Source organism: Gymnoscopelus braueri (genome assembly GCF_963280865.1).
Source record: "Gymnoscopelus braueri genome assembly, chromosome: 1".
In the NCBI taxonomy this organism is placed as follows: Eukaryota; Metazoa; Chordata; class Actinopteri; order Myctophiformes; family Myctophidae; genus Gymnoscopelus; species Gymnoscopelus braueri.
Genome location: NC_137603.1, coordinates 42,987,489 through 43,014,504, shown reverse-complemented (window position 1 = coordinate 43,014,504; position 27,016 = coordinate 42,987,489). Strand labels below are relative to the sequence as shown.

The following is a 27,016-nucleotide window of genomic DNA, read 5'->3' as shown; positions in this document are numbered from 1 at the left end:
CATTTTGCCTATAATGACATGCTCAAAATAGGGACGCCTGGATGAAAGTGGTTAAAGTCTTTCAGTGAGTTTTATAAATATTTTAAGACAATAAAGTCTGCACACTGGATCATGCTCCCAAGCTTGAAATATATTGGTTTCCACTTTCCACCAGTGGAGGTGACGTTTCGAGCCTCACCGGATCTTCATCAGCTGATGAGTGTGCAGACTTCATTGTTTTGGGATTCTGACCTCTGCCTGGCACCTGGTATTTTAGCGAGTGCATGTGCGTGCTTTGTTTTTTTATAAATATTTAACCAATGAAAAGTATTAACAAGAGCTTGTGACAAAATAATACACTGGATCCATTGGAACACAGGTTATTTTTTTCTCCATTTCCTGAATATTAATGTTTTTGACATACAAGGATTCTCCCCGACAGCAACAATATTCAACATAGCTATTGGCATCACCATTATAAGAACTGTGGCCTATCTTTCAATCTCGGTGTTGCAGGTGGATTTACACTACCATGTGCTTTCATGGCACAACACTGACCTCTGGCATTGCTTTTCAGCATGACACACTAGTCAAGCGTTAAAGCACACTATAAATGAACAGTAATAGAATAACTTGCTTATTTAATATATAGATAAGACAGGGAAAATAAATTACAAAAGCATACATATATGTAGGCCTATATACGTGTATTTATACATTATTTATGTAAATGAGATTGTATACATGTATACATGAGCAATTCAATTGTAGTTACTCTTCTCTCGTATATACAGTATTATATGGCATTTTCTTAAGGAATGAGCTTATTGTATTTGATTCTCTGCCAAGAATCTATTTAGATCAACATTTGTACATCACAAACATGGAAATATTAATATCAAACATATCAAACATATGATCTTTAGAACCATACCATGAGATACTTCTTTTGCCAAGAATTGCACATCCCAAAGTTTAAAAACTAGAATATATAGACTACATTTTTTACCAAAGCAAAATCCATTTGTGCAAAAAAGATGAACGTGATAAAATTCTGCTGTGAACGGCTTTGATGTTGACAGTGGTGAAGGAATTCAGAATTTGTGGACAAGGTCCATCACAGCTATAGTTGTACTTTGTCCAAAAATGAAGACCCCAACAACAATTGTTATGACACCCCACACTGTAAACAGCAATCTGGATAGGGAGATAGATGAGGGGGAGCAAGAAACAAATCAATATGGTCATCCATGCTGTTCGTAAACAATACAAATACAAGTATAATTATTATTCTGAGCTTCCTCACTGTAAAACACTGAGAGCGTGCATATGGTATTTTGTCATTTGATGCTTATGTGCAGGCGGCAGGCGCGCAAATCCTGGGGGGGGGGGGGTGGCGGGGGGGATTTGTCTCCCCCTAGCTTCAGATTGGACCCCCCCAAGTCCATTTTAGAATAATATAAATAAATGTTAAAATGATTACAAACACTTATTTAATAGAACCTTAACCGACTTCTGCATCGTAAGTAATTAATAGTGAAGAATTAACAACACAATTAGCTAGATTAGAGAAAAACTGAAAAAAGAAACTCAACATATTGAGATTTTGCGCGCATGCGTGATTTCGGCGCCTGCTCTAGCCTCAACCCAGATTTGCGCCGCTGCTTATGTGCACCCTCACCTGACTCTTGGAGACACCGGCTCTGACTGCATTAGGAATACCAAGCAGAGACCTGTAACACAAACATCATTGCCAATGTTTATTACCTTCATATAGGCTTGTGTGTCAAATGTGAACCCACAGTAACACACACACATGTACTGTATATAGTGCATATTTCCTTTCATACCAGGGAAGATAAAGATGAAGAAGGCACTGATTCCTCCTATCACGCTGATGACCTCACCCATGTCAGGGACAAACATGGCAATGAGGAGTGTAACTGCGATCCATATCACAGTCAGAACCACTCTGCACCGGTTCTCAAACGCATGTGTGACGACGCCCTTTCTATTGCGATGGATGCGCAGCGCCAAATTCAAGATCACAGATCTATTTCATGCACACAAACACAGAAACAAATGGAAGATATCAGGTGTAGGTGCAAACACACAGAAATGCTCACACTGACGTGTGCGCGTGCGCACACACACACACACACACACACACACACACACACACACACACACACACACACACACACACACACACACACACACACACACACACACACACACATTTGAGCTCTTTAAAAATGAAAAACACTTTATTTCAAACAAATTGATTTGTACAAATCTATATGGTGAGTATGTTGGAGGTGGTCTCCCTGCTCTTCTATTGAGACATTTTGAACCTGTGGTTGTGTAGGACAGCTACTGGTTGATAATGGTATTGCCTCAAGCTCAAAGTGCTATATCTCCCCTGCCCAAGTGAACGTTCCAATAAACCTCAAAGGTAGAAATCATGTCTCTTGTGTGGGACTGCACTGTGTTCAAATCCAGAGAAAGGAAGGCATAAATCTTACCGACTGCAGCTTTAACTGACTAAGCCCCCCATGAACTCACTCCCACACTTGCACCTTATCATCACTGCCCTGACTGCAATACTGATACTTATATTCATGTAACATCTTGTTTTTATCTAGCTACTTTTACTTAAGTATACATTTTTCATTTTCTTTTATATAAATCTGCATGTATGTTCAGTTCAGTTTATTTTTCAGCACTTTTGGACAACAAAATACATATCTGTGTTATGTCATCAGTGCATTTAGAACAAGACATAATCTCAAAAAAGTCCAAGGCACAGGTTGTGAAGTCCATTTGACATAATAAAGTGTCCAAGATGCCGAAAAAAGGGGACAGGGAGAAGCATAATGCTTATCGAGCCCTACCCCTGGCTCAGTTTGCATAAATTAATTAAATTGTCAGTGTTTACAGCACACAGAATACATAATTAACATGGTGTTTTGCACACATAGATACATACAGCATATCCGCCCACACATGTGACCGTCGCTCTCTCTCACGCACACTCACAACTCTCTCTCATGTGAGAGTCAAGACAGCAAAGAGCTTTACGGAGGACAAGTGTCACTGTGGAATGGGTGGCGCCAGTCTAGCAGAAAGTATAATAATTACAATAGAAAATATTATTAAATGTAGTATCTATATATGTGGGTCTGTCCTTTGCATATGCCACAAATTCTGCAATATGATGTGCTCTGAACCGCTGCGCATTCTGAACATCCACACATTTCAAACAGCTGTATATCTGCTATTTTTGAATAGCCAACTTGCACAAAGTCATGAACCATTGGCATATGCAGGGAGATTCTTAACTTTTAAGGCAAGATAAAAAAGTAATAGAAGTCCACACACTGTGACTTTCCAAAAGCTCCCAGTCAAGGCTTTATTATAGATTAACGTTTCGACACATAGTCTTATGTGTTGAAACGATAATCTATAATAAAGCCTTGACTGGGAGCTTTTTCAAAGTCACAGTGTGCGGACTTCTATTTTTTTTATCTTGCCTTGAATCCACTGTTGGTCATGCACCTGCCGTCCAGCGGATGTGCCAGCTTTATCTTTTCTTTAGATTCTTAACTTTTACCAAATTTAAGCTGTTTTATTAGGGTGACTCGTGGGAGCAGTGGCACGGTTAATTGATCGGCAGGTACAGTTGTGTAATAGCGCTCTCCTCTTTAAAGTAGCATGCTGTAGCTTGGCTGAGGGCTATACAGACACAACACCACCGAGAATGCGAGAAGACAGAGAGAGCTGGCTCAACAGTGCAACGTTATGCATGGCTTTGATTTAAAACGCATAGCAAGCAGGCTACACGTAGCCTATATATGTGTGTGGTCAATAAAGTGCATAAGCATTAATTACAAAATGGTCTCATCAACTGTTACATGGCCTTTCTCCTGTATTTTTCTCCTGATTGAGTTGGTATATCTTAGAATTGATTGAAGCGGATTTTAACATTTCCCAACTTTTCTGCTGATTAGCATTTTTGCCACTAGCTATTGGATCTGTAGTGCCATTTGCAGTCTCAAGTCTGCACATAGTTTTATTGTGTGCGCATACCTGGGTATGGACTAGTTATACAAAACAACACATCTCAGAGTTAGCTAAAATCTGCTTTGTTTTATTGAGTACATACAATGCTTAATCTGTGCAGAGCAGTGCTTACCTTCCCAGTAGCAAAATGATAGGATAGATGGTTACAATTGATATTCCAAACAGTAGTCTGGCAATGATCATAACCACATCATCTCCTGGATATGACATCAGAATATCTGAGGCCACAGTGCGTCCAAATGTCAAGAAGCCATACACACCTGTCCATAAAGAGAATCAGAGTCAGCTTTATTGTAACATCACAGGTTTACAGGTATAAACAGGTATAAACATTGAAAAAAGGGCCGATGCACACCAAAGAGGTTAACCCAACACACACTTTTGTAGGACAAAAGGAAGATCCAAAAGCAAACAATGAAAAAGGTCGTACACACTGTCACTAACTAATTTGACCACTTTACCAAAGTCCTAGACAGTGTGCGAGACCTTTTTCATTATAAACAGGAGGGTGACAATTGTTTTCAATCATTTGTAATTTTCAGGAAAGGGAAGAAGAATAGAGATGGAAAGAAGAGCAAAGAAAGCAGAATAGAAAACAGGTCAGATAATCCAAATGCTCCTAGAAGAGTAAAGAAAAAGATACATACAGGCAGTCAGGTATTCCAGATATTCATGACAATGGCAACGGTATAAGGCAGTTATAAAAGAGCAGCATATATAGTAATAGGTGTGTATGTGATAAGGTACATGATGTACCGCTGTACATTATAAAAAAGCAGCATATATGTAACAGGCATGTATGTACCTGAGGTTACAATGTAGTAGCAAATGCAGATGTTTACATAAGGTTCAGCGTTAGAAACATTAACAGATATGTATACAACATAGGTGCAGAAGTGAAGAAAGTTTGTGAGAGGCAGGTTTAAGCTATTGAAGCCAACCATATTGATCATTTAGGAGTCAGCTCACCAGTAAGTGTATAGATGAGTAAACAGAAGAACATGGAAATGACAGAGATGATCACCCAGTGGGACATCTTCTGATTCTCCATGCTGCTGTAGATGGCTATACAGGCCTCATGGCACTGAAACATGCACAGACATACACACTATTATTCTGACCTCTGTAGCGGATGGCGCTGTACCCTATCTATCAGACATACCAGCAGTATGTCTGATAGGGAAAACTTTTTTTTCTTCTTCAGTACGGCATGGAAGTCTAATTGCAGCCACTTGAAGCTTGTTTGAAATAGACAATCCGACACACAATTTTTTGGTTAATCAAAATTATTGTTGTTATTGTTTAATGCATTGTAAAGAAACATGGATTGATCTGAAAACATCCAGCTGAAAATAGTCCAGGGAGATATTTGCAAAGGTAATTCAAAGTCCATGTTTTATTAACCGTGCTGTCTGAATTATTTAGGTAACTTCAATAATATTTAAATAACTATGGAGAAAATAAACATATTAACATTGCGTGTATCACAAAATCTAACAATAAAGTAATCAACAGAAAAATTGTCTGTGTTTACATTCAATATATGGCCGAAGCTGTGAAAAGACAATGACATTTAATGACAATGGTATGGTCCTTTAAGACCTGAAACGTATATGGTATTACCTGGAAGCCAAAACAGATGGTTGGTACAACACTGAACATTGAAGCCCATGAACTTATGCTGAAAATCACAGAACACAGTCATTATTTAACAAACTGTAATAATGTTATAATAATACAGCTATAACAACAATTGCTGATATTCACACACGTATACATTCCAAACATCGGTTACTGACCCTTGGCTGTGCTCGGGGGTTATTATGGCTGTATGATTCTCCATCAAGTAATATTTGACAATGACTGACACGCAGAGATAGGTGGCAGCCAAGGTACCTAACACACTTACGAGAGAAAATAAATTAATCAAAATGTAGCACTGAATGCAACTTTAAAGAAAATAATGTGATCTGACAATAAATGATCTACCTTGTATATTTCTGTATGCCAATCTCTTTGGGGATGGACAGAGGCAGGATGAATATGATGCACATTACGAAGAGGGCAAACCGCTGATCAGTGTACCAGTAATATGGAATTTCTCCCTCACTGGAGCCAGTCACAGTCTCATACAAAGACACACACACTGAAGGAGAAGAAGAACTTATGTGATTCTGAGATGGAAAAAAATTGCCTGTGTTCCAAACTCCTGTTAATATTTTTCCTAGGTTAAATATTTATTAAATCCACATACAGACTTAATCATTTTCAACTTGGTGCCCCATATCTTTCTTAAATAACTAAATTAATCACTAATTGATTTAAATAACCATCTATAACATATTACCCCAAATTTGGGCACGTTCAGGCTTTGTGTGACATTCCATCACTGAGGTTGGTTGTGGAAGTATTCTGAGGACATCAAAGAGATTAGCCTGGAATCCAGACTGATTCGCTTCATTCAGCGTTTATTTTTTTCTCAATTCGCTGAGAAAAAACGACGAACAGAGCGAATCAGGCTAGCTAGGCTACAAAGAGATACCACCAAGGGATTTCTCCCCACTTTGGGGATACAAGTGACTTTTTCCATGTGTCTCATCAAACCATGAGGGTTAGGGCTAGGTTAGGGTTATTTTCCACCATTTATTATTGAGGTTATTCCTAACCTCAAAACAGACAACACATGATATGTCTACAAGTTGAACTGTAATGGCGTTTCATAAAATATTTGTACATTTATATAAATATATTTATTTAAATATCACAATAATATACTTTTACAAAATGTATCCACAGTGTTTTCTCAATATTTTAACAATGGAAGATGCAGTATCACATACCTTAATGCCTTCAAAATATTTTTGACCAGAGGAAGTGACATCACATTAAACCATGAACAGAGCGGGACATTTTTTACTATTTAATTCCTTAGCTAATCAAAAAATAAATACCACATGTCATATCTACAAACGTGCCATGTCTGTCTTTTCATTGATATTGCAGATTCACTGAAATTTCACAATAACAGATTGGAATGTCCTGTGGTGTCCTGAGGAAACTGGGAGACAGGTTGGGACAAAGCTTATGGGAATCTCAACAATTTTGTTTCCTGGGGGATAGCACACTTTTGCCACAAGGAGTCAGCAAAGGACAACATGCAATAATAACTGCAGGTCTCATCAGCAAGGCTAATATTGAGAAATTGGAAGAGCTCGCCAGGGCTCTCAGATTGGACTGAGACTGCATCTTTTGAATTTCTGATTGCCAGGAAGAACAATGTAAAAGGGAAGTTCCATTTAGTATGGGACTATTCTCTTTTTGTACATTATGGGTTTGTTACATTAAGCATATGGTGAAATACATCACAATTGGTATGATCGTAGGGGGGTGTTGTCCAACTAGTTTTGACTGCCTGCTTTTTTGTTTAGTTTAGTTTTGTTTAAGTCTTCTTTTTTTGTCTTTTGTATGTCATGTGTATTATCTATTGAAAAATAAATAAATACGAAACAATAAGAGATTGGACCTAATTTTTATCTACGTTGGTGTATTCTCAACATTTTGTATAAAATATTTGGACAAGAAGCATGACACTACCTTCCAAATATTTATGGCCAGAGAATGTGACATCACTGGGTGTAGGTCTCACCCTTTATAAATAAGTGGTTTGTGGATTTCTTGGCTTTTTAGCACACTAGAGGCCCTCACACCTATGCCGCACCGCCTGATATGTCTGAGTCATATGGGCCCTATCTTGCGCCCAAGTCACGCTACCCACTATTTGGGTATTTCTATTTCGCATTGCGCAAAGTGGCTGAGTTATCTTGCGACACCAGGATCGCCGGTTCTGGACAACCGAATATCTGAACCTTGAGTCCTTGCCTATGATCGTGTCGAGTTTGAAGTCGGTCGGTCCCATATATGCACATGACCATATATGGGCATAGCGGTGCTCTGGGACAACCGGATCTTCATATATGCCTATATATGGGTGTATCGGGTTTGTTTATGGTTATGTCTGACTCAGTGATGTGGCCTGGTCCTGCCTATATATGGGCGTACCGGGTTTGTTCATGGTTATCTCTGAGTCAGAGTGACGGGGCCGTGGTCCGCCCGCCACCGGATGATTTGACAAGAAACAGCCACAAAGTCTATATGTTAAGTACTAAAACAACCTATGATACAGTACATAGATATGACATGCTAAGGATTTAATATAGTTTTTTTTTACATAATCCAATAATCTGATAAAGTGATGCACTCTATTAAATTACTTTCATACTATTGGGTATCCTGAAGATACAGTAGGACTGGTTTATTTATTTATTTTTGATGTAACCTTTATTTAACCAAGTGAGTTCCATCGAGATTGTAATCTCTTCTCTTTTTCATGTCTAGTTTGGCATCAGAAGGCAAACGTGAAGATGCATCCAATGGCAGCACTCTTTGCAAAGAGAGATGGTAAAGTACACAGAAGCATTCATTTCCAACCAGAAACTTGTTTGGAATTGCATAAATGATATGCATATGGTTCAATATGAGAACAGTAAAAGCTGTTGTTGTTGCTTTAGCCACATGAAAGCATCCCTATTCTGGGCATGTTATAATAGGCGAACATTTGGAGAAACATTCAAATAAATGATCTCCAATTTTAACAATGCGTCTCAATGTGGCACGTTGTGTGCTTGTTCGGCTACCATTTTCGGTGAATAGATTTGGTATAGAGGGAAAAAAGGAGGGGGCCCGCCCAGTACAGAACCCTGGGGGACCCCAGTCAACCAAGTATATAGGGTTTAAGAGGTTAATAATCACTCACATTTTTCCAGTTGGTCCTGCACCACCACCAAGAAGGCCACGCATATCATGAAGAGGTTGAAGCAAAAGCAGACCTCACACAGCTGGCCTATGGCCCGCCCACACACCTCGCTCACTACATCCTGATAGGTGTTCTGTCGGCTGATGGACGAGGCATAGCCAAGAATTACCAAGCCACTTATCAGGAATAGAAGCGATACCTGAGGGTGCAGGAGAATAGAAAAACCCATGCACAGGGAAGACAAGATGCATGGGACAAGAATTAGGTACCTTAAACCAGGGGTGTCAATTGGGTATGGCAAGCAATTTGAAATTCACTTGTTAAAATACATTTATGAAATGTGTCTGTATGTATTGTGTATTACATGATTGTAAAGTAACTTAAAAATGCAAATCCAAACATTTCACAAGGTATTACAGTACATTTCCCTCAATACTTGTATTCCCCCTATCTTGATCAAACGGTATGTCACCTGTGGGTGTCAGTGGTGGGTCAGGTAGTAATGGTGTTCTCTCATCATGACAGTTGTTTAGTTGGATATAAAAGATTACAAAGCAAGTCCTCTTTGGATGCAGTCTAGAGACTGCAAAATAGAGACTGCATTTGAAAGCTTGTCTCACGACGTTTGTGCACACTTTACGTTACATTGTAGCCTATTGGCTATCGCCTATGAAATTAGTGTTTGCTGGCCATTGATATTGATGCTGTCAGCTGACCTTGCCATACCTGCACATAGCTGAACTGACACCACTGCCTTAAACACATCAATTAAAAAATTACACACTAACACAGACACAACTTTTTTGTGACCACCATTTTCTGAAATGCTGAGGCTCCAGACCCTGACCTGTGCCCTTCATTAGAACCATCCTGTGAAAAGAGGTCTCTCTTTCACACCAAGGAGAGAGAATGGCAACAGGTCTTCTACAGTAGCCTATACTGTATGTCACTCACGCTCAAGTTAGCAATCCCCCACCTCAGCTCCAGCTCAAAGTTTGAGCCTATATTTGAGGCTCAAACATAGGCCACAGTACACACACTTGACACTTGTGATGGCTTTTTAGTTGCACAATGTACTTTAAGGTTAGACAGGTATTTTACACACAGGACCAGACCAGAACAAACTTTACTGCTTAATATGTCACTGTTTCAGTGGCTACCAGAAAGAATTGGGGCTACCAATTCACATTGTTTCATGTTCATAGCTTCGGGAGCACCGACCATTAATAAAGCAACTAAAAGACAAGAAGTCTTTATGTCTGATGTCAATTCAGTTTGCACAAACTAATTCAGTAATAAGTTAGGCACACAACAGGTCTATCTTTGAAAAGTGCACTCACCAGCAGTGGTGGAAAGTAACTAAGTACATTTACTCAAGTACTGTACTTATAAGTACAATTTTGAGGACTTCTTACTTTATTTTCCAATTTTTCCAAAAAAGTATTTCCAATTTTCAGTAGCCTACTTTTACTTCTACTCCACTACATCTCAGAGGCAAATATTTTACTTTTACTCCACTACAATAATTTGACAACTTTAGTTACTAGTTACTTACATTATAATATCATAACACATACATTAACCACTTTAGCCCCATGTTAGCCGATCTACAAGCTCACAATGCTATTTCCAAACATTTTGGTACTTTTACTTTTGATACTTTAAGTCTATTTTAATGCCAATACTTTTGTACTTTTACTCAGGCAACATTTTGAACACAGGCCTTTTACTACATAGTATTTTTATATTGTGGTATTGCTACTTAAGTAAAATATCTGTGTACTTCTTCCACCACTGGGTCCTATCTTTGAAAAGTTCCCTCACCAGTTCCACGCTGATGGCAGTGTTCACCCCTCCAGCCTTCTGGAAGGCCCAGGGGAAGTTGAGCAGTCCAGCGCCCAGAGCAGACTTCAGCATGATGAAAATAGCGCCGAACGAGCCCAGCCGTGGAGGGTCTGCATGGGACGCAGACCTGGCGAACGATCTGATACTTTCACGAGCAAGTTCTTCCATGTTATAGAGTCTTTGTTGTTTCTCCTGTTTAGGAGGAACTGTCAACAATATATGCGCTTCAGTTAGTGAATTATTTCACTAATTGAAAAGTGGGCAGCTGTGTTTTCTTGTCAATTGCGAGCGTTCCTTTCAGCTTTCTAGAGTTGATAGCTATGCCTGTTTCTTTGGTTCATCACATCATCAGCGTGACTCTGGAAACGGCGGTGGTCATAAAAGTTGCAAATATATAGCCTTCCTTCCTACACACACAAACGACCCAACCCAACACAACACCACCCGCCCCCTACACAGTACACACGAGACAAACGTTTCGCGGTATTCTAATTAGACATTTGAGTGATCAAACATATCACTGCATGGTGAAATATTTGGCACTAGCATGATTCTCATTCTCTCGCTCGCTCTCTCTCTCTCTCTCTCTCTCTCTCTCTCTCTCTCTCTCTCTCTCTCTTTAATTAAGTGTAAATACTAATAAATCCACTTGCTGACAATGCTCTCCTACCTACTGGGAAACTAAAGTCAGAGATAAAGTTTTTATCACACCTTTTTAGCATTGCCTTTACCTAGGTTTTAGCATTACTCATTCATTGTTTTTTCATTTTTCATTTTATTGTATTAATTTTTTCCCTTTGTGTTTTTGTCCTTTTTCCTTTCCTTAATGTTTTTAAAAAAGTTTTTCTCTTTGATTTGTGAAGTGCATTGGGTTGCACTTGCTTTATGAAATGTGCTATATAAATAAAGTTTGATTTGAATTGATTTGAAAGAGTGAATACAGCCTAATAATTACACCAGCTGATTAAAGGATGGCATAGTCTTATCACATGCAGGCCTCTTCAAAAACAGATGAACGGGCACAGTTCATGAAAATGTCCTTGATTTCCTTCTTAAAAGAAAAATATTGCAAAAGTACTAATATTTTAAAGTATTTTTGTGTACATTATTAAATATATAATTTTCAACTTGAATGCCTATTCTATTTCCACTATTGCCCATCAAAATGCTAATGTGTTTATTCGTGGTCATAGAAAATAGCAACTCATCGCAGTATAAAATAAACTGATTTAGAAAAACAGCAAACAGCTCTCAAGCATGCACCTGATAAGTAGTGACCAAGAAGGTGCTCTTTAGTGTGAGTTGCAGATATAAGATAATTTGCCAGTTCTTCAGGTATACACATTCACAGGTGGTATAAAGGGGTTGAGGCTAAGTGAGTGGAGCCCCAAAAGTGTCAGTGCATCTCTGCCTGAGACCAAAATAACATTTGGTTTAGTCTGAGCCACGACAAAACAACCATGACAAAACCATGACAAAACAACTACAAATCTGTCAAAATTGATATGAAATTAATATTCTGCATATTTGTTCAAAGACATGCAGTTACAGAGAACTATATAACAAGTATGTATTGTGATTGTCATATTTAAATTGCTGTTAGGCACATTAATAAAAGCAAGCAAAATATGTGAAGTATATGAAACTCCAAAAGGTCCACACAAAAAAGAAAACCATTCTTCTGAGGGGTACAGATAGGACTTTAGTGGCTTTTAATACGGCAATACAAAAATATATACATAATACGCCTACATGGTTTTACTATGTACATGTAGTCTGGCTATTAGAGGCCTTTGAATCTCTATATAAAGTCCCTACAATAGTTCAGCGATCAAATGCATTGTCATAATCCATGGTTTCAATGACAGCTGCATTCATCTCTCAGACTCAGTATGCTGTAAAAGATGATGTAACCACCTGCTGTTTGTTGTTTAGCTCAGAGCATTATGATGTTGAGATGATGACAGTATGCCATGAGGGTACTACATTTGTTTTGCAGAACTCTGCAAAAGGTTTGCAGAACTCTGCTATTATGTGACTTTGCAAATACATTTTTAGATTAAACTAGCCAGGGTCCTTCTGTAATGACACAATTTAGAGACAATAGAGATTATAAACATGCAGCTTCTAGAAAAATATATGGTCCACTCAACTGTGTTAATGAACCCTCTGCGACACTTACTGTTTTCAAATAGACCTATAAAAGAATGTAAGTACCTTGCTTCCACTTTTTTAAGCAAATATAATAAACCAATACAAGTAACCCAAAAACAAACCAAAAAACAATAACCCTGGTAGCAAGACAGGTCATTGTCAGAAAGTAGCTTAAACAATGATATAGGATGGCAACTCAAACAACGATTCTAGAATAAAAGATAAAGCACATACTTCATGCTTATTTAAAAGATTGGATAATCATTGGGGAGTATTCTTACATTAAATTATAAACTGTTGTACAACTGATACAAAGGCTTAACATGCAGACAACCCGTAATAAACTTCCATCAAGAACTTACTGCACAGACATACTTGAAAATTAAAGACTGCAAGGTCGAAACGTTGTATTGCTGCTGTGAATAAAAATTGTCGCATTCAAAAGAGTTGCGAGCCCAACTCATCTTCTTCACAACATCTTGAATGTCTCTCATATCCTTCTTGTCTCCTTGTCACTTGATAATGGTCACATAGTAATGATATTTTAAAAGTGCATACAGAAAGAAATGCTATCTTGAAAGAAATTTCACCCTTTTGTCCAAGGGTTTGCATCTTCATCTCCTTCCAAAAGCAACATTTCTCTTGAAACGCATGTGGTTATGATGAATTCATTAGTCAATAATTACATTGAATCTGAGGCAGTTTGTCACCAGTCTGCTTATCAAAGGGGATGACATTTGAAAGATATCAACAATATTGACTGCTGGATTTACACAACAGTGTTTAAATTGGCAGAATAATCTAAAATGTGTTATATATATGTCACAGGGAAATTGGCATTCCAGGGAAATTGAAAGGGGAGCGCTTGTTTTTAGGCACGGGGCTGCGAGGCGGGGCTTTGATGTGAGGACGACAAGAAGAACAACAACATAATAATCAGGAAGCCTCAGTGGCGCACTTCGATAATCATTGGACTCCCCTTCCACTACCACTGAGAGTCTGGGTTTGACTCCCACTTGGGACATTACTTTTTCAAACAACCGCGGACTACTTTTTTTCGCCGATAAAGTATAGTTTTGGACCATGACGGACGCGCGCCAACTCAGCAGACCTTGAGGCAGAGGAGTCGCGCCCGAGCGCCTCCAGGCGCGAGTGCCCGAGACGACCGGCCGATGGTCTGCTAGTCGACTAAGCGCTGTCCCAGTTATGTACCGATAGGCACAGAATCGTAAATGATGTTGTGGGGACTGCGTTTGCCCCAACTGCCACTCACTGCACTAACATAGCCCGCCAGCCCCGCCCCCTCGCCCCCTTGTGTTTCAACTGCATGGAATAAGGCTGTTCGCGGGTGCGTGTGTGTGCGTGTGTGTGTGTGTGCGTGTGTGTGTGTGTGTGCGTGCGCATGCGTGTGTGGTGTGGGGCTCATGTCTGGCTTGCATTGCCCTCTAGCGTTGATTCTACAGAATTGGGGCGGTGAAAACAAGCGCTCCCCTTTCAATTTCCCTGAAATGCCAATTTCCCTGTAACATATACATCAAACTGTCAACATTTAATAGGCATCCCAGACTATTTACCCCTTACATGGGGCAGGGGCAGTTAAATAACTTTCAGCATATAGAAATAATGATATTAATATCATATTGTCCCAAAAAGGTTGGAACAGACACCACTTTGTTCATGTAAAAAGCACTGGTTACTCTGTTCCCGGGTTTGCATGACCAACTCGAGTACTCTCTGGGAGCCTATAGTTATAAGAGCTGGTTAGATATGGAGCCAACCAAAAACTGAAGTGCATACTGGGAAAAGTAGCATGGTGAAAGTGGGCCTGAGATTGTACACGTGCCCTTTCAGTGTGTCCTGGTTGGTTTGGTCGGAGGTGGGAGGGCTTTGCGTTGCGGGCACAGTGCTGGGTGGAAGGGTAGTGCGGCTGGCACACATGTCATAAAGATTTCCAGAAAACTGTGTCTTCCTCGATTCTTGTCTCAGAGATTCCCACACAGCCGTTGCATCTCCAGGACAACCAGCGAGTGCTGCATTAGCACAGACATGGAATGCATTCCACGACCTGCAAAAAGAAAACACACATGAATACAAATTGGTGTAACTGATGTGAGAGGAACTATGTGAATTAGCAGTACTAGCAAATAATTTGTGAGTAGCATCAGTGTAGTGAAGAATCGACATAGCAGGTATTTGAAGGTGATGGCCATCTTATAAAGCATCTGCTACAACCAGGTAGTAAGAACGCGTGGGTGTATTGTTAAGTTCATTATATGTTTTGCGTTGTGGGGTGATCAAGCCATGTTTTGTTGTTTTGTTTTATTGTGATGTGTATTATGTGGTATAATGTTTGTTTATTTATTATTCTCTTTCTATCTGCACATTTGTCCATGTGTTGTCTTTGTTTGTTTGTTTTGAAAAAAACTTGATTCAGGGAATAATAGTCTCCTCCTTGCTGGAGTAAGATTGTACAATTTATTTATTTTGATATATTTTTACTTTCGATATTGACTCTGCATATTCTTGTCTTCTCTGAATCTTGAAATAAACAAAACAGTGAAAAAAAACAAAGAAAAAAAAAACAATAGTAAGAACGAAAAGAGAAAGTTGTAACATCAACAACGGTTTCTATGTAGTGAGAGCAGAGAACACACACCTGCAGATTGCATCAATGTCTTCTGTACTCTGGTCTTTTTGGATGTCCGCTAAACTGTCCCCAAGCGTTAACAGACACTGTGCAAAGCTTTTGTATATGGATCCACATGACACAGGGATTGCGGCTGCGAGACTCACAGGAACCATACCTGTATTCAACAGCAAAAAATATAATATATCAAACCTGTTTGTAAATGAGTGGAGATACATAAGGAATGCAGATGCTTCCATACTGGTTAATAACACCTGATGTTCTGTAGCATGTATGAAAATGAGCAGACCCAATTGACCTTGATTTTGGATCTATAAATGTGACAAAACGTGATATTTAGATTAGTTATCCTTCATATCCTCCACGTGCACTTGTGTGGCATACCCCAAGAGAACGGTGCAGGCCTGAATAATTGAACCCGACAGTGAGGGGTGTTTTTTTATGCTGTGAGGGGTATTTTTCTAGCATGGTTTTTCCCAGAGGCCACTGCAAATTAATATACCGTACAGTTATTCTGAGTGATCACCTATGGTGGAATATTTCTATCCTGAAGTGGTCTCTTCCAGGATGACAACGTCCCCATCCACAGGGCACAAGGGATCACTGAATGGTTTGATGAGTGTAAAAATGATGTGAATCATATGCTACTGCCACCAGATCTCAACCCAATTGAACATTGATGGGAGCTTTTGCACCAACACTAGACAGCTCTCTCCACCAGCATCATCAAAACAATTTGAGGGAATATCCTTACTCTGACTTACTCTGCGTCTAATTTGTGGGTTAAGGACAGTTCAGAAACCCTCCTTCAAATGACATAATGGATGGGGACTTCAATCTAATAGAAACTATAGCCTTTATCTTCCTGGAAAGTTAGCATGTTAAAATAGAAGCAATTGTTCTTGCACTAATAAACTAATAAAACATTATATGAAAAAATAAGTTTTACATTCTGTTTGTCTGTGAGCAGCCAGATATGGTGCCATTTTATAATGAGCATTGGGGATATGAAGATAGGTTGAAACATGAAAACAAAGTATAACAAAAAGAGTCTACAAGTTTTTGCATTTGATCCTGTGGAATGAATTAGCATGTGGCATAGCAGAAACGGCCAACATAACGCCTAGAATCAAAAGGGGTTAATGAAAATAGCTTTTGATTGTTGAGCAACCGGGGCATGAAAGCAAAACAATTATCTGTGATTCATATTTAAACCTTAAATAATGTTCAAAGAGTTTAGGGCGGCCATAGCTGAATGGTTAGAGAGCTCGCCCGGTTGTCCCAGGTTCGATTCTTCAATTCCAATGTGTGGAAGTGTCCCTGAGCAAGACACTTAACCGCTAACTGCTCCCCCTCCGCGCTCCTCTGTGGGCAGTGATCAGAAGAATTATTATTAATAGTTGGTAACTTGGTTTTTAGAAAGATATATCAGTGTTGTCTTTAACTGATATTGATAGATAGAGTTAATTAATTTGTGATGCCCTTATCAATGTCTCAGTCTTGAAGCTATAACACAATTCATGACATGGCTCCACATTGTGCAGAACCCTGCTAAAGATCATGCTACTGATTAATGAAAAGTAGATCAGTTTACTCCTGTTTCTCTACACAATTGAATCATTTAATCTAAATCTAAAATCGATAATAATATATATATTTAAATTAACACTCAGAATTCTGCTGTGTATACCTGCTCCTGTTAGAGTGAATGTGTGAATTTACTGATTACTTTTAAGGCTTGGAACTCCCCCCAATTCACTTGACAGGATGACAGGATACACTTCCCACCCACAAGTACGACATAAAAGAAAAATGGCCGGCGTGTGAACATGGTCATTGCCAGTCTGAGCAGCTTTGGCTGGCATAATCAGTGTCTATCTATTAAAATCATAGACCAAAATAAGATTAAAACACACATTTTCAGTAGAATGCTATTGTGCAATTCCATAGTTTGCTTTTACCTATTTCTTTCTAACGATATTTGTAGTAGTGCATGTATTTTTATTTTATTTCCATGCTGTTATTTTATTCCTATATATTTTTCTGCTTATCTTATTGTTGTTATTTCATGTGGTTTTATTATCTTCAAGGAACTTCAGTAAGTCTTTGAAATTCAAATAAAGTTTATTCTATGAATATAGAAAAACTGATTACCCCCCCACACACACACACACGCACGCGCACACGCACACGCACACGCACACGCACATGCACACGCACGCACACGCACACGCACTGTACACACACACACACACACACACACACACACACACACACACACACACACACACACACACACACACACACACACACACACACACACACACACACACACACACACACACACACACACACACACAGGAACAATGATTTAATTAAGGAAAGTGCAACTGTTAAACCTCACACTCCTCAATTTCAGCACATCATGTTACAGAAAATACCAGTTTGATCATAACTGTACAGAAAAAGACAAAGGAATATAGTGCTAAAAAAGAGGAAAGCAATAACACATTGCATATATTATGACAGCATGTCATTGTAGTAGTTGAAGTATTTTGTTACTCATCATATGCAAAGATTGTACTATAAAATACACAGACACGAATACAATACACTGCAAAATCCTAAGCACTAATTAAAATCCGAGAGTTACGGGTCAGTACATTTTGCAGTGTACTCATGAAAACAATAGTAGAAAAAGGCTTCCTTACTGAGGCAAAGAGCAAGAGGCAGCAGCATCGTCATGGTGCCAGGTCGGGACCTCATACTCAGTCCACTCAGCGGAGTCCTGTGGAACTGAGTTTGACCTCAGAATAATGGCTCTGATGTGATGTTATAATTCCAAAGACAACACCGTTGTTAAACTGAAGTAAATCCTGCCATTGTTTGTAAATTCATCAGATTGCATCAGTACAGCCATGCACACAGGCACAGCAACCTAGCAAGATTAACAATGAAACCCAATGTGACACAGAGATCACACATCTGCTTATGCTGGGGAGGGGCACGGGCAAGCTGTAGAAAGCTTGGGGGCATGCAGACCAACAGACCAATGACAGCCACACATCATCACTGGATTACAGCATTTTCATTTCCGGTTTCTAGCATTACAAACATTTATTTCAGTTATGACGATTGTTAAACCACTATTGACATATGGGCACTTGCTCAGTTGTTATTTCTTCCATGTTAAAATTCATCAAACCAATTAAGCTGCCTTTATTTAATATTACTATTTACTATTGCAGTGGTTTGTCAGAATGCGTCAAAAATTGAATAAACAGATGTTTCAGGACTATTTGCCAGATGGATTGTATTCCAGAGGGGATGACAACTTGCCCACCTGGGAGTAGGACCTAGACTTAAAACCTTTTGGGAATAGCAGCCCCCATACACAGAGATGCATGGCTATGTGAGGCGTTATATTTAGTTACCATTAAATTATACGCCTATGTGAATCAGGGCCTCAACTCTTTTGCCACAGAATGAGTGAGAGAGGATGATTAGGAAACAAAATGGTCACATGTGATGTGATGGGAATGTGGATGGAGGAAGAGAAAGATTGAGCCCAGGACACACGCCAGGCCACAACTTCTGCCAACCTTCTATCGGGTTCCCCTCTGCCAAATAAGCCCAACCTGTGAGCTATTGATATGCTGTCCCTCCTCCTCTTCTCCATCCAAATCCTGTTCTATGCCCCCTCCCCACATGGCTCACACTGCCTGCATTAGTATAAGTACTGTTTCACATCTGTACACTGACACAGGAGGAATGATAACTCATTGTTAAGCTGAAGCTTAGAACAACCATTAACTACAGAGTAATCTGCCTGTGAACCTATACTACCTGGCATGTCTGTCTGTCTCTGTCTCTGTCTCTGTCTCTGTCTCTCTCTCTCTCTCTCTCTCTCTCTCTCTCTCTCTCTCTCTCTCTCTCTCTCTCTCTCTCTCTCTCTCTCTCTCTCTCTCCCTCTCTCTCTGTCTCTCTCTCTCTCTCTCTCTCTCTCTCTCTCTCTAACCACTAGCCTAAAGGGGAATTCTTCCTAGGCTGGGGGAGATATTAGGCTTTTGGTCTTCAGGCAGAGGCTCTGAGTGTGAGCCACTCTGCTACATACAGTATATATACACAGGATACATATATATATACACACACGCACGCACGCATGCTGTAGGATGCTGTAGGACCAATGCTGTAGGACTGTCTCTGTTTACAATACTCCAGCAAAATAAAAGCTACAAATGTGCTGCAATCATCACTGAAATCTATGAGTTTGTTCACAGATGTTAAGATGGATGGCCATATAGAGTTTAGCCTGATCTACAACTATATGGATCAGAGTAAACACTGCAGCAGAAAAAGCATATGTCTAGCTTGCATTTTGGATGGAATGAATGAATAAATACAACGCTCCAGATATGTTACTGTGAAGGGATAGTATTGGGAATGGGAAAGGAACGTAGTTTGATTGACAGCACTGGATTAAGGCATTATGCAACTCTCTCAGTAAAACATAAATCCACGAGATTAGGATCAGTCAGGATCCTCCCTCATTGCTCTCCATCTCATTCATCTATCCAGCCCTATTTATGTGTTTTATAAAATACATTATTCCTAAACTTAATTGTTAGATGTACAACCTAGGCAGGAAAATATAGTCAACAGTAAAAATCCTCAGTGTTAATTTAACTCGGAGTGTATAAATGTAACCATATGGACCCATAAGGGACCACTGGATACGTTTGTACAGCATGTTATGAGGTTTCTCTCTTAAAGCCTTTATCCCAGTGTCATTTTTATGAATGAAAAATGTATGGTTGGTATAAGACATTTTGTCTCTATCCTCTTCATGGGGAAAAGGTATAAAAGGGATAGTGAGAAAAAAAGTTTAAAATGGATAGCGAGACTAACCCTAACATATCCTTAGCCTACACAGTCATTTTATTTTCTTCTGACAGTGTAAACATTTTTACACTATCAATCATAGTTAAAGGGCAACTTTGCTGATTTTGCACCCAACCCCTATTTTAATGAAATCGAGGACATAATAAACGATGTTAGAGTGTGTTTTGTATTTGTTCTGTGTATATTTTGAACAAGATTTCGGCGACAGTGACATCATAGTACAGAATGTCAGTTCTTCCTGGACAGACTGTTCAAGTCAGACTGTCAATAATCACCTTGTTAAGACTGACAAATACCTAGTCCGACTGTACCAAGTTGTCAGGGAAGAGAGAGGGGTGTGACTGGAGTTTTTTTGTTGTTGTTAGTTTGGCTTTTGTTGTGAATTTCTTTAGTTCTTTATGCATATTTTTTACCTGTATTAGGTAAATAGACATTTGTATTGTGTCTGCAAATATTAATGTTGTTAGATGGTGCTTACATATCTTCTAAAGTTATTGTGGGAGTGTCATGGTGGTGACCTCCGCTTTCCCACCGGATCGTAGAAACTTGGCGACGCCCACTTCTGTGACGCACGCGGAACTGCTTCGGCCCTAGTCATGCCAGGAGGATAGCACTACCCGGCTTTCCTCCGTGGTGGAAAATAGTGCTCGGCGCTTGCACTGCCTGGAGGGGGGCAATAATTTATGATTCTGTCCCTTTCGGTACATAACTCGAACGGCGCTGAGTCGGCTCTAGCAGACTTCGAGCGTAGTCTGTTCTCACCAAGTGCGCCGAGTGGTCCGCCTCGTTGGGGGCGACAAAAACTATGCCTAAACCTAACCTTAATCCCAATAAAATAATGTGCGATGCATTTTAGATAAGGTAAATAAGCAGCATCGGGAGAGGGATTCAATCCCGAGACACTAAGATTGGAAGTCTAGTAAAACGCTTAACATTGCACGCCACAGGGTTTTGGGAGTTATTTAATGCGGTCCGCTCATGTGAGAGGCAGTTCCGCGTGCGTCACAGAAGGGGGTGTCACCAAGTTACTACGATCCGGTGGGAAAGGGTCGTTACAGACGGGGAGTGCAGGGATCAGCAGGGATTGCGCCACGATCATTGTTGTTTTGTCCTCCTGCGCGTAGCGGGGGAAAGATCGCAATCCAGCTGTTGCCGTGCGCACAAACGAGCACTGGCGCGAATATTTCACGGGAACGCGCCCACTCGCCTCACCGCCCTTCAACTTCTCTGCGCGTCCCAAATAATCGCCCGCCTCTCAATGAAAATGAATTACATAGGCGTGTCAGCCGCTCCCCGTCTGAAATGACCCAAAGGCTAGTCCGCCTCATGGTGCCCTTCACTGTGGAGGTGCCGGTAGACAAGGTAACTGACACCTTAGAGCAGTCTTAACAAGGTGATTGACCTTAAGCTGGAGAGGCCTGTCTGACTGGAACTACAGGAAACATGGGGTTTAGTCCAATGTAGTCCAGGAAGAACTGACATTCTGTACTATGACGTCACAGACGCCGAAATCATATTCAAAATATCAAAACACAGAAAAAACACAAAACACACTCCAACATCATGTTTATTATGTCCTCAACTAAAATATGATTTAGGTGCACAATCGGCAAAGTTGCCCTTTAAAGGTCATTTTAACGTCTACTTTTATGAGTACGCCAGACTGTTTTTAAGTTGCTTGATTCAGTATTTAGATATTTGATATTCATTTTATCAGACACGCTCCCTTCCTATTCAAACTCCATTTTAACCATTCATCGAAAACACCTGTCCTTGGTTCTGGTGACTCATACTGTCCTTCTAATACATGAGGGGGCCATGTTTTTCGATTACTTTTTTCATAATAACTTTTTTTCCCTAAAAAATATAAAGGATAAATGAAAAAGTAATTGAAAAAACACGGCTCCCTCATGCATTAGAAGGACAATATCAGTCACCAGAACCAAGGATGGGTGTTTTCGATGAATCTATCATGATTAAAATTGAGTTTGAAGTTACAATGGGTTTGAATAGGAAGGGGGCGTGTCTGATAACACAAATATCAAATATCTAAATAATACTGAATCAAGCAACTTAAAAACTGTCTGTGGTACTCACAAAAGACTGAGTAGACGTTAAAATGATCCCAAACATGTTTGAAAGTGAAATATCCCTTTAAGTTAAATCTCTTCCTTAAGGGATTTTACTGTGAACCCTCAGTACAAATATAAATGTGTCACAGAATAATTGGAAGTGCCAAACATTATTCCCATTATGAATTGGGACTCATCACTGAGGGGGGAAATGTTCTATATTATGGTTGGTTATCTATGGTGGACTAAAACACCAATTTTCATCATATCGAATTATTTGAGGTATCCTGGAATTGAAGGCATTTATCTTCTTCACCAAGTAGTACTTAAACAGGCATGAAATCTTAGGTTGAATTTGTAGTTTGTTTTCCTGTACAAGTTTAAAACTGCAGAAGGTTACACACATGGCAAGCTAGTAGCAGCAGTTGAGGCTAATACAATGTATAATGGATTTAGGTTTGCCCAGAGCCATGCGAGTGCCAAGCATAGGCAGTAGTCAACAGTATTGTCAATGCTTGCACATTGGCATACAGAAATCCAACACACCCATTATTAATTTGATTAACTGCAGCTGCTTTGCTGCAGTGCACACACATACTATCTGCTGCCTGCCATGTTTTACCTTTCTGTAAAACTGTAAACCTGTAAACTGGAAAACAAAGCAGTTCCATGCCCCTTTAATGACACTCTGTGACAATATCCACCCAAATGGCAGGGACCTCATGCTATTTCTTGGGCGCCATTCTTGTACAAAATTGCAACTGTTTTTTGTTTTACTTTGATAAACTGTACATTTCAACAACATACTTGGTATCATAAACCCAAATTGATCTCTTAGAGTACATAATCAATAATTGCATCTCAAACAATAACCATTAATTAAACAGGGTCATCCCAATGTTCCCTGGATTCTATGTTACCTGGGTTCTATGTTCCCCGCTTACGTCAGGGTTATTGTAAGCGGGGAACATAGAACCCAGGAAACGTGGAACCCGGGAACATAGAAAAGCTCCCGATTAAACTGTTGTTCGACGTTAAGGCTAATCTTAGGCCTGATTGTGAATGTAATCAGGTTCCTCTCATCTACAGCCTATCAATATTTGTTAATGGAATAAGAATTCATCTATTCCACTGGTTCTCAATGGGTCAGGGGACCCCTGACCCATTGAGGATGGACCCTTATGGGTCTAGAACTCTGAAAGTGTACAAATGGAACCAGAATTTACCCGATTTGGTTCCATGTGTACACTCCGTGTTAAATGAATACTGACGATTTCATTTACAGTGTAGATTGGGTTCTCAGAGAAAAGAAAAAAGTACCAAATGGGGGTCCATGGCCTAATGCATATCAAACTGGTGGTCCTTGAAATTCAAAAGGTTGAGAAACACTAGGCCTATGTATATTACATGAGATAAATAAATAATTCAGGATGAATCAGCTATATTTCAAAAACAATTTTACTTCAAGTTAATAGTCGATGTGTTTGGAACAATCATTCATCACATGTGGGGCCAAGCCATGTCAAGCCAAGTTACAATATCAGAAATTATTGTAACTCTCATTGCATCAAGCACTCAAGGACAGGGTTCAGGTGCAGTCATTCACCTTCTGGTTGCTAAAAATATTTGACTGTATACAGGCACATCAATCACATAGAGAGGAAAAACAGGCCTGTGTTGTGAGTTATTACTATCTGCTATAACTAGCCAGAAAACATGTTACATTAGGCCTAGTAGACGAAAAGAAGTTGCCATCTCTGCTATTGAAAATAAATTGTCGCCGCTCATAGTTGTATAGAAAATAGGACTAGCTCTGCAGTCTTCAGATTCCGTGGTGACACATTATTATCCAGTCTGAGTCTATCATCATCGGCTAATTCCCTTTGTCAGATGTTTTTCCTAACGTTAAGATTAACGGCTGTGAAAGGCCCCGCCGCCCCGGACAGCAGACGGTCCCTCTCCCGCAGCTCCTCTTGCAATTTGGCCTCGGTGACGCGAAGCTGCCGGATGGTGGCTTTCATCTCCTTCATCTTCACCTCCATCAGCGCGATGATGTCCCTCTGTTCATTGAGCTTTCGCAGCAGCTCGGCCGAAGTGGTGCCGGTGGTCAGCGAGTACGAGTGCTCCAGTGGGTTGCTGATGAGGTACTCCAGGTCTGCTGCCGTCGGTGGTTCGCTGCTCTCCACGACCACCGTGTCAGTGGAGCTGGAGACCGCGGCGGAGTAACGGGTCCTGGCCGGGGAACCCGACGAAGGGGCGGGCGGGCTCTGAGTGGCGCCGACGTACTCTCCGTTCTGGTCTATTTGTACGACGATCTCGGCGGTGCCCGTGGTGTTGCTGTCTCCCTCGGCGGCGGCGGCGGCGGCAGCGTCCACCGCGGCTTCCACGGTGGCCGCGGACACGACGTTAGTGATGATGATCCCACCGGTGGGAACCGGACCCGGCGAGGACACCTTCTTGCCCCTGCCGCGACCCCTCCGACTCTTCCGTTCGTTCACTCCCCGCAGCGGGAACAGGGTCGGTACCCGAATGTTATACGTTTTTCTCCCACCGACGAAATGCACGCTGCAGACCCGGTGTCCCGTGGTGGGCTGGAAGGTGCTGAAGCAGCCGCTGACCCCGGCCCGGGAGATGTTCTTCAGCCAGATCTCCCTCTGGGTGCTATCCTTAGGAAAGGTGTAGAAGCGCAGCTCCCGGTCCCGATGCGAGTTGTTGTAGCAGCCAGGAACACAGCACGTGAATCCGGGCATGGTCGCGTCGGTGCGGAACCTATCGGTCTCTTATTTTTGGCCAAGTTTTTGTTATTTTATTTTTGTTTCGTTCTTCTCCGCGTTGTTATCAAGCTCAGCGGCCTACAAGCGGAACTACACGTCCCACAATGCTTACGACTTCCTGTTTATATTTCAGTAAAATAGCTGCTCTGTTTAACGAGGCGATTGAACCGGTTTTTTGACTCACTGAATACCAGTTACTGTTATTTGGGGTTGTTGTGTGTTTTTATTTTACTATGGTTTGATCCTGATTTGTCTAGTTATTCTCTAAGCTCAATGTCCTCGAATTTGAACTACATCTCCCATAATCCTGTCTGCTTAATGTATTTTTCTTGAGAAAGCTACCGCCACCTGTTGGTCATATCCTGAAATAATGCGAGTTCCATGCGAACGCATTTAGCAGATGCTTTTATTCAGAGCGACTCACTTGCGAGATCGGAATAATAAGCAGAGAGTAAGCATGAAATCGAGTCAATAAACAAGGTAAAAAATAGTCACAGTGCAGAGAGAACAATGTAATGCCTCAAAGAAAAGAAACTGTAACAGGTAATGAGCCTAGCCCTAGCATCTGTCTTAACATTTGTGGTAAAAGATATAACTCACATTAGTTCACATAATTCCATAGGGTGGGGGATTGAGAGGAAACAGTGTTGAGATATTACTATTATGGTTTCTTCACAACGCTAATAGGGGCAAAACAGACGTGTCAACAGACGTGGCGTCTGTTGACACGGAGTTGGGTCAGAGACTGAGTATTTTGAAATGTATTCAGTTGCTGGCTGCTGGTATTTTTGTAATGTAATATAATCAGTTCGATGTAACGATTACTTTTGGATTGTTGTACAAGCAAACATTGAAACTATTGCAACTCTTTAAGCATTTTCTGTACAAATAAAACAATAGCATGCGAGGATAAATATGACCCACCCTTTGACTACGTATTATGTTATCTATTTAGCAACTGTGGGCTTCTGCACACAGTGCTAAAAAAAACTGTCTAGACACGCTTTTCGTGCGTTTGTTACCGTGAAAAAGATGCTGCGATGCCAACCTTTCCTGTGTCAATCCCACCGCTATATCTCCATAATCAATATTTTTCACATAGACCATTTCCAATCCAACAATACTCATTCAGAACACATTCGTAAAAATCAAACTGACAAAATTGTCTTGAGATTGATATTGCCACTTGTTGCTCTTTAAGTCAGTAAAGCTGGACCACTGGATTGTCCACCTGTCCCCTTATGTTTACATTGATATGCTGATAAATTATGTTTCACGTGCATAAGGGACTATATTTTTCTGATTGATTGAATTCTACAGTTTGCACCAAAAAAAGCACAGAAAGTACAGTTTAATACATACAATGCTAAAAGGATTAAACCCAAGAAAGTACTATGGCTTGTTTCCATTGGGGTCATGTGTATTCAATTCATAGAATAGACCTATCTTGTTCTTTACTAACTATGCACCTTATGTAGCCTATATATCAATTACTATCCGCTGCTATTTTAACTACCACATCTCTACCTTATTTTTTGGCAAGCTAGCCTAGCCTAGCATCCTACTACTGTCTACTGGAGAAGGCAGTTCGCGTCTGTGGAAGCCAAGCGAAGCCAAGGCTTCAATTGTGACTGCCTGTGATTGGCTTAGACTGGGTGGAAGGGAGCGCTCGTTTTGCTTCACGTGTTTAAAGGAGTAGTTCAGTCAAATAATACTTATTTTCTATCAATTACACACCCCATGAAGC

The 27,016-nt window shown here is 40.3% G+C and overlaps 3 protein-coding genes across 3 annotated transcripts; all 3 read right to left on the bottom strand.

Moving 5' to 3' along the window:
- Positions 1-1,073: 1,073 nt before the first annotated feature.
- LOC308082766 (putative sodium-coupled neutral amino acid transporter 8) lies at positions 1,074-10,888 on the bottom strand (the record flags this gene model as incomplete). Its single annotated transcript, XM_080424767.1, has 10 exons — positions 1,074-1,176; positions 1,661-1,712; positions 1,830-2,032; positions 4,175-4,322; positions 5,032-5,146; positions 5,686-5,743; positions 5,862-5,966; positions 6,052-6,208; positions 8,876-9,074; positions 10,700-10,888. 10 exons carry the CDS (start codon positions 10,886-10,888, stop codon positions 1,074-1,076), a joined length of 1,329 nt encoding a protein of 442 aa, XP_080280893.1.
- A 1,896-nt stretch (positions 10,889-12,784) lies between these two features.
- LOC308088669 (neuritin-like protein) lies at positions 12,785-18,287 on the bottom strand (the record flags this gene model as incomplete). The annotated part of the gene is made up of 4 exons (XM_080433220.1): positions 12,785-12,799; positions 14,672-14,939; positions 15,531-15,678; positions 18,233-18,287. The coding sequence occupies 4 exons, from the start codon at positions 18,285-18,287 to the stop codon at positions 12,785-12,787; spliced, it is 486 nt and encodes a 161-aa protein (XP_080289346.1).
- Positions 18,288-22,435: 4,148 nt separating this feature from the next.
- Positions 22,436-25,770, bottom strand: thap11 (THAP domain containing 11). Its single transcript, XM_080429849.1, has one exon. The coding sequence runs from the start codon at positions 25,243-25,245 to the stop codon at positions 24,382-24,384; it is 864 nt and encodes a 287-aa protein (XP_080285975.1). The 5' UTR covers positions 25,246-25,770; the 3' UTR covers positions 22,436-24,381.
- Between the last annotated feature and the right edge of the window lie 1,246 nt (positions 25,771-27,016).